Raw genomic sequence first — 8,921 nt, forward strand, 5'->3', positions numbered from 1 at the left:
GGGTATTCCCATCTCTTGAAGAATTTCCCACAGTTTCTTGTGATCCACACAGTCAAAGGCTTTGGCATAGTCAATAAAGCAGAAATAGATGTTTTTCTGGAACTCTCTTGCTTTTTCCATGATCCAGCGGATGTTGGCAATTTGATCTCTGGTTCCTCTGCCTTTTCTAAAACCAGCTTGAACATCTGGAAGTTCACAGTTCACGTATTGCTGAAGCCTGGCTTGGAGAATTTTGAGCATTACTTTACTAGCGTGTGAGATGAGTGCAATTGTGCGGTAGTTTGAACATTCTTTGACATTGCCTTTCTTTGGGATTGGAATGAAAACTGACCTTTTCCAGTCCTGTGGCAACCGCTTAGCTCTAGACAATAGTAAACAAATACATGTGACTCTGTTCCAATAAAACTTTATTTATATGGACACACATTTAAGTTCTGTATAGTTTTCATGTGTCATAAAATTACTATTTGGGTTTTTTTTCACAGCTTTAAAAAGTATAAAAAACATTCTTAGTTCACAGGTGATAGAGAAACAGGCTGGATATGGCCTGTTACCCTAATTTGCTGACCCCTGCAACAGAATGCGAGTTCTACAAGGGATTTAAAAAAAATCTTAATTTATGTTCTTTGGACTTCCCTGGTGGCTCAGTTGGTAAAGAATCTGCCTGCAATGCGGGAGACCTGGGTTCAATCCCTGGGTTGGGAAGATCCCCTGGAGAAGGGAAAGGCTACCCATTCCAGTATTCTGGCCTGGAGAATTCCATGGACTGTATAGTCCATGGGGTCGAAAAGGGTCAGACACGACTGAATGACTTTCACTTAATTACTTATGTACTTTGGCTATGCTGGGTCTTAGTTGTGGCAGGCAGCATCTTAGTTCCCAGACCAGGGATCAAACCCGGGCCCCCTGTATTGGGAGCATGGAGTTTTAGTCCCTGGACCACCGGGGAAGTCCCCCTACAAGGGATTTTTAGATACTTGGCTTGCTATCGTAGCCACAGCACCCAGAAAATTCCTAACATATAGCAGGCATTCCATAAAGTTGCATTAACTGAATAAATCTGGAAGTCAAAGTGGGTCTGAAGCTGGCCCTTTAAGGCTGGGAGGTGGAAGGAGGGAAAGGAACATTCCAGATGGGGGAACAACCAGAGCAGAGGAGTCAGGGGTGCCTCCTGTGGGTGCCCCTGCTTTGGCCCAGTAAAGCCATCAGAGCTTGATGGAGACGCCTGGGCAACGAGGCCAGCTATTCCGGGGTGGTGAGGGGTCCAGGGTGGGGAAGGGAGACAAGAGTGAGGGTCGACACTGTCGGGAGTGCTCCCACTGGGTTATGGCCCTGCCCTGTCCCAGAGCCACCACCAGCCTTATTTTTAACCTGCTGACGAAAGAAAATCTGATGAAATCAAGAAGGGTGACTGATCCTTGCCCCACCCCCTGCCCCAGTTACTGCTCCTTCCCTTCTCTACAGAAGGGGCAGAGCCCTCCTGGTAGACCCTCCCCAAAAGCCCCTCCCCAAGTGGTCATAGGAAAAGAAATGGTGCCTGCATTTCCCTCGCAGGCCCTGGATTCAGGGAGGGAGCCTGGTGCTTGAAGGGAGACCCTCAAGGCTCCTGGATGGTTGAGCAGGCTGGGAACTGCCCAAGAGAGAGCTGGATGTTTCTATCTGTCCAGCACAGGCTTCTCAAATTTTAATGAGCAGTGGAAGCAGCTGGAAGGCTTATAAAACACAGATTCCTGGGCTCCTCCTGAGAAATTCTGATTCAGTGGATCTGGGGTGGAGCCCCCCCAGTCTGCATTTGCACCAAGTGCCCAGGTGGTGAGGGGCTGGGGTCTGCATGGACCACACTGTGAGTGCCACTGGACTAGAAGATAGCCTCTGGACCGCAGCACTTCAGCCTGCCGTTTACCTGGTAAGCTGCCAGATACACCCCATCAGGGCCGCTTCAGCGCTTCAGGGCCGCTTCAAGGCTGGGTAGCCTTGAAGGCTGTGCTGAGCACTTTGGACTTTACTTTCTGCAAGATAGGAAGCCTTGCAGAGACTGTCAGCAAGAGGTGAGGCAAGCAAGCTGTGTGTGATCGGTTGTAGGGAGTGAGTCTGGAAGCAGGGAGGTTACAGAGGGCAGAGGGGAACCTGGCAGGAGGAGCCATGGAAAGATGGAGAATAGAGACCAAGAGCCTCGGGGGGAGCAGGAGAGACAGGAGTTGGTGGTGCTTGTTTGTGAATATTGAAAGATGAGGAAGGAGGGTGTGGGAGACACTGGGATTCCTGGCTTGAGGGCTAGGGAGCTGAGGGGCCATTCCTGAGATCAGAGGCATTGGAGCGGGGCTGGTAAGGTATTCAATCAGTCAAGGGTGCTTCCTTCAAACCCAGCAGCCTTTATTACCTTTATTACAGAGGGGGCTGTGTGGCCATCCCCCTCTGACCCCTGTTCTGGTTGCCCTGGAGGGTCCATTGTTGATCCTCTAGAACCTTCCAGGGCTCAGTGTGAAGACTGCCATTCTGGCCTGAAGAGTCCGTCCTGCAACACAGCTTCCCAGGAAACAAGCCTCATCCAGCTCACACCACCAAAAAAGGACATTTTCTCAGTTTGAAGGTTTGCCCAGTCTTTCCCCTCCTCCCCCACCCAACCTGGGGTTTCAGGTTTCCAGGGAAGTGTCTCTGAAAATTTAGATCTTTGAATAACACATACCCATGTACAGGCAAACGTGTGTCTGGGGTTGTGCATGCACTACATTTTTTCTCTTTTTTTAGTTTTTAATTGTATAGTTGATTTGCAATATCATGCAAGTTTCAGACGTGCAGCCCAGTGATTTGATTATACATATGTGTGTGTGTATACTCTTTCAGATTCTTTCTATAGTTTCCTGTGCTATACAGTAGGCCCTTGTTGGTTCCACAGTTGGTTTCGGTGTAACAAATGTTATCTTTCTCCTCCTTTTTCTCCTCCTCTTTCTTCTCTACCGCTGCCAACACCCTCATCAACACCATCATCATCACCATCACCATCACCACCATCACCACCACCACCATCACCATCCCTCAGCCCCATCCCGGGCTAAACACCTTCCTATGTTGCTTCTCAGCCATTCACATCAATTCCAAGAGGGGAGAATTATCATCCTACAGACGCAGAAACTGAGGCACAGAGAGGCAAAGCATTCACCCAAGGTCCTAGAGTCCTTGTAGGGTTGGGACTAGGGGGAGGCGAGTGAGGTGAGTCATAGAAGTGCACGGTCTGGATTTGGACTTTATTGACATTTTTTTCATAACTTGTTCATCAAGGATTATTGCTGCATTAATTTTGACTTTAAAAAATATTGCATTCAAGTATTGTTTATCTGGATTACTGAGGTTTTTAATTTTTTTTGGTCAGCCCCCTAAATTTTGAGCCTGAGGTGAATGCATCATTTGCACCCTAGCCCCAGCCATGGCCGAGCCAAAGTTAGAATCCAGGGCTGCTGATTCCAAAAGCCTGCTCTTTATTCTCTATGCTGCCCCTTGCCCATGCGGGTGTACATGTATGTATGCGTGCATTCTTTTATGGATTCTTTCGTTCAGTATAATCTTATTTTCTTCAGTAAACATTTCTGTGGCAGTGGAGGGGCTTAGAAACCAGACAGTTCTGGGTTTGAGCTCCACTACTTATTATTACTTTGGCTGTGCTGGGCCTCTAGTTGTGGTGCCCGGGCTTCGCCTTGAGGTGAGTGGGGCTTCTCTTGTAGACCAGAGATCTGGAGCCTGCAGGGCTCAGTAGTTCCTGTGTGTGGGCGGAGTTGCCCAGCAGCATTGGAATCTTAGTTCCCCGACCAGGGATAGAACCCATGTCCCCTGCATTGGAAGGCAGATTCTTAACCACTGGACCACCAGGGAAGTCCCCCACTACTTACTATTGAGTGGAAGGACAAACCTGTGACAAAAGGCACAGACTCTAGGCCCAAGAAAGCCTTTGTTTGAAACCTTGCTTTCACTTGCTGGTTGGATGAGTTGTAGGTGGGCTCCTTAAACCTTCTTGTGCCTTGGATTTCTCCTCTGTAAAGAGGGATGATGGGCCACAAAGAGTACTTGGGAAAATGAAATGGATTAATTTCTATAAAGCTCTTGGCATGTTGTAAATGCTTTGTAAATGTCAGTTGCTACTTGGCATCCTTGAGCAAGGTATTGCTCTGAGACTCAGTTTCCCCACCTGTGGAGTAGATTCAATAAAAGCTACCTCCCAGGCAGTTTTGAGGATTGTAAGGCGTAACGTAGGCAAAAGGCTTGGCACCTGGAGGGAGCTTAGTAAACTTCATCTCTAGATGGGGCTCAATTTGTGCTGGAGATACACGCAGATCAAATCCCCAAGGAAGTGACTCATCTGCTCATGGGGACACTGATTGGACCTTTCAGTTCCCCAAAGACATGACGCTTGTACCCCCTCTCAGGACCTTTGCACATGCCCTTCCCTCTGCCTGGCTCACTGTTCCTGCCTCAGTGCTGATGAGCCAATCAATGGATGTGTCAGTTTCAGGTCTCAACTGTCACATCCTCGACGAAACCTTGCCTGATCCCCCCCTCCACCACTGATCTACATCAAGCCTTCCTGTTGGACATTTTCATCACATTCTATACTCTTCCTTTATGGCACTTCTCACAATGGCACTTAATTGTGCTGAGCTTAATCGCTCAGTCATGTCCGACTTTGCGACCCCACGGACTGCAGCCCTGCAGGCTCCTCTGTCGGTGGGATTCTCTAGGCAAGAATGTTGGAGTGGGTTGCCATGCCCTCCTTCAGGGCATCTTCCCAACCCAGGGATCAAACCTAAGTCTCTAGCATTGCAGGCAGATTCTTTACCGTCTGAGCCACTACGGAAGCCCAAGAATACTGCAGTGGGTGGCCCATCCTTTCTCCAGGGGAACTTCATGACCCAGGAAGTGAACAGGGATCTCTTGCATTGCATGCAGATTCTTTACCAGCTGAACTACCAGGGAATCCCTTTTATTTGGTTACATTATATTAAATAATTTTGGTTGCTTGCGTCCAGCCCATCTCCTCCTTTTGAAAGGCGCTTGTCTTGCCCCTGGAATCTTGGCTCCTGACCAACCACGGCACACTCTTCAGAGCAGCACAGGGTCTGGAATCATCTTGCCTGGGTTCAAAATCCCAGTTGCTGCACTTAGGGACTCTGTGACCTTGGGCAAGTTACTTACCCTGCCTGTGCCTCAGTTTCCTTTTCTGTAAAATAGGGACAATAATAAGAGCACCATCTTCCTAAGGCATCATGATGATTACATGAGATAATCTTTAATTTCTTTACCTTGAAGTCCATTGGTTAGTGGGGCTGTTAATATTTTTGTAGGTGCGTTTCCTAGTTAGGTTAGATTAACAGCTGAAATAAACATCCCCAAATCTTAGGCACTTAATGCAGTAGACATTTAAGGCTTGCTGAGTTTAATGTTTAAATTTAATGCTCAAATGTTGCATGTTTAATATGAAACTGTTGGGGAGGTGGGCTTTGCTCCATGCAATAATCATCTGTGGACCTGAGTTCCTTCCACCATGTTTCTTGACCCTGGGGGCCACGGGGGTTCTGTGGATAGAATTCAGCGAGTCTGTGAATCTGGATGCTGCCTTAGGTTAGATTCCCTAGAAGCTGAGTCTGAGATGAGGATTCTTGCACTGCCGATTTATGGAGCAAGTGCTCTCAGAAGCAAGGGAGAGTGAGAGAGGCAGGCTGGGACATAGAAGTAGCTAAGCAGGGATGTGTTCTGGAGTCCTTCAACCTCATCCCATGGTGGGGCTCTGGAGCCTGAGCGGTACCTCAAGAGTTGGTTCCTCTTGGGGCAAAAAGGGGCTGGCTGGTGTCAGTAGTCATTGGTTATAGGCTCCTTGGGTTGGGGAGGGGTATGGACCTTTGGAACAAGGTAGCTTCTTATTGGTTGCAATTCTCTGAGACAGCAGTGAGCCATCAGCAGTCAATTCAGCAGCCAAGGGTGGGTGCATTTGCCCAGTGAAGGGATCCGGACAGGGAAAACCACATCTCTATTTTTACTGACGTGTAACTGAAATTTAGTATTTTCTTCAATTACAGAAGTCGGCAATAAATCACAGTAGTATTAGCAGTATCTCTGACTTTGTCACTCATAGAAATCACATATATTTTCATGCCACATTCCTGTTGTTGCATGTATCCTTGAAATATCCTTTATGCTAATCTATACTTTTAAATTATGGTGGTCAATAGGCCTGCTGAATATTTTGTTTCATGTGTTAATAAAGAAGAATATGCATTATTATATTACAGATTTGTTCCTTTAAATATTCTGGTAACGGTGTGTCAGTGTAATTGCATGTCTTTGTAATCCTGTGTAATTTATGCATTTTAAAACAGTATACCGAGAAAGGGTCCAGAGGTGTCACCAGGTTGAAAAGAGCTGTGACACAAATGAGGTTAAGTCCCTTGTTCTGGGGGCTTGGCTTCTGCATTTTACCAGCAACAGCGGAGAAGAGAGAGGACACTGTGGATTACAGGACAGGTTTTTGTGGACCATGCCTGGAAATGGCATCATCCTGTCTTCCCACAATGCTTTAGCCAGTCACCTGACCACACCTAACCCCAGGGAGGCTGGAAAATGATGTCCGTCTGTGTGCCCTGAGAGAAGAGGAAATGGTCGGGGGAACGCACAACAGCCTGGACCACAGGGCTTAATAAATATTCATTGACAGCCCAAGTTAACAAAAGTGTTGTCCAGGGTGTCTCATTGTGGGTGGGGGAGGAAGGGCAGAGAGGGTTGGTTCTCTGGAGGGATCCTGAGACTCCACCGTGTCGTCTCCTTAGGACAAGCCACGCCAAGGCCAAAGCTGAGGCAGCAGAACAGGCTGCCCTGGCTGCTAACCAAGAGTCCAACATTGCCCGCACTTTGGCCAGGGAGCTGGCTCCAGACTTCTACCAGCCAGGTAGGGCCAGCCAGGGAGGGGACTGGCCAGGATGGGGTGGGGAAAGTCCGTGGGGTGGGGATGGGGAGGTGGACACCTTTTTCTTTGCTTGGTGGAAAGCTGAGATGCTCCTCTGGGTCCACACATGCCTGTGAGCATCTGTGGGGCGTGGTGCAGGCATGAGGTGGGATGAGTCAAGGGGACTCAGGCTGAGATTGGGGTGGTAATAAGAGGTTTCCCCAACTGGAGCCTGTCTCCTGTCCCTGGGGAATGAGGCTGCAGAGTGAGGAGGACCTCCTGGCTCTGATCCAGACTTTGCCCTTGAATACAGTGGTGGGAGTCCATCAGGGTGGGCGACTGGTGCTCTCCATGTTGAAGGGTTTTGGAGTCGCTAAGAGTCCGGCACGACTGAGTGACTTCACTTTTACTTTTCACTTTCATGCATTGGAGAAGGAAATGGCAACCCACTCCAGTATTCTTGCCTGGAGAATCCCAGGGACAGAGGAGCCTAGTGGGCTGCTGTCTATGGGGTTGCACAGAGTCGGACACAACTGAAGCGACTTAGCAGCAGCAGCAGCAAGGCAGAAGGAAATGGCAATCCACTCCAGTATTCTTGCCTGGAAAATCCCATGGACGGAGGAGCCTGGTAGGCTGCAGTCCATGGGGTCGCGAAGCGTCGGACATGACTGAACGACTTCACTTTCACTTTTCACTTTCATGCATTGGAGAAGGAAATGGCAACCCACTCCAGTATTCTTGCCTGGAGAATCCCAGGGACAGAGGAGCCTAGTGGGCTACAGTCTATGGGGTCGCACAGAGTCGGACACGACTGAAGCGACTTAGCAGCAGCAGCAGCAGCAGCAAGGGAGGCTAGATACAAGACCTCAGAGTGCAGATCTCAGCCCGGCAAGAGGAGTCACGCGTCCCATCACAGTGCGCCCCCTGCTGGTCCCAGGAAGAGCGACGCTGGCTGGCAGCCTCCGCCTTGGGTAGTCATAGCAACAGCTGTCACCACGTGCCAGATTCTGCGCTCAGCATTTCACAGGCATTTTTTTTTCCCACTCGATTAATCTTACAGTTAGTATTTATGAAATAGATATCATTAGGCCTGTTTTTCAGATAAGAGAATGGAAAGAGGCCGGTGTGACCATAAAGCGCATAAACTCTGGAGCCAGACAGCCTGTGTGCCAGCCCCGGCTCCGCTCTTGGTCAGCTGGGTGACTTTGGGCAAGGCATTTTACCTCTCTGAGCCTCCTTTTCTTCTTATGTGCTGCTAAGTCGCTTCAGTCGTGTCCGACTCTGTGCGACCCCATAGTTGGCAGCCCACCAGGCTCCACCGTCCCTGGGATTCTCCAGGCTAGAACATTGGAGTGGGGTGCCATTGCCTTCTCCGAGTTCTTATGTGCAGTGGAGGCTAAATAATAGCATCCACCTCATAGGGTTATTCCGGAGAAGGCAATGGCACCCCACTCGAGTAATCTTGCCTGGAAAATCCCATGGATGGAGGAGCCTGGTAGACTGCAGTCCATGGGGTAGCAAAGAGTCGGACATGACTGAGCGACTTCACTTTCACTTTTCAGTTTCATGCATTGGAGAAGGAAATGGCAACCCACTCCAGTGTTCTTGCCTGGAGAATCCCAGGGACTGGGGAGCCTGGTGAGCTGCCGTCTATGGGGTTGCACAGAGTCGGACACGACTGAAGCAACGCAGCAGCATAGAGTTATTAAAAGGAGTAAATGAGTTAGTATTGGGGAATGGCTTAAAAACAGTGTTCTTGGCACCTGGTGGCTGCAGGTCAGTGCTGGCTGAGTAAGTTGACGAGACTCAGCGGGGTTGGAGCGGCTTGCCCAAGGTCAGCCGGTGCGGGGACCCAGCTTCGAATCCCACCTCCCCTTGTGGTCCCCCCGCAGGTCCGGAGTATCAAAAGCGCCGGCTGCTCCAGGAGATCCTGGAGAACTCGGAGAGCCTGCTGGATTCCCCCGACCGGGGCCCCGGCGCCGCGGGCCTCCCG

The 8,921-nt window shown here is 49.5% G+C and overlaps 1 protein-coding gene across 1 annotated transcript in view; it reads left to right on the forward strand.

Annotated features, from left to right (window-relative positions):
• JPH2 (junctophilin 2) overlaps positions 1 to 8,921 on the forward strand; it is a 77,916-nt gene that overhangs the window by 61,423 nt on the left and 7,572 nt on the right. Inside the window, exons 4-5 of the mRNA XM_010829231.1 lie at positions 6,813 to 6,931; positions 8,821 to 8,913. Of these exons, the coding sequence (XP_010827533.1) occupies positions 6,813 to 6,931; positions 8,821 to 8,913 (212 nt within the window). The remainder of the gene's footprint in view (positions 1 to 6,812; positions 6,932 to 8,820; positions 8,914 to 8,921) is intronic.

This window comes from Bison bison, unplaced genomic scaffold (genome assembly GCF_000754665.1).
Source record: "Bison bison bison isolate TAMUID 2011002044 unplaced genomic scaffold, Bison_UMD1.0 scf7180017864500, whole genome shotgun sequence".
Classification (NCBI taxonomy): Eukaryota; Metazoa; Chordata; class Mammalia; order Artiodactyla; family Bovidae; genus Bison; species Bison bison.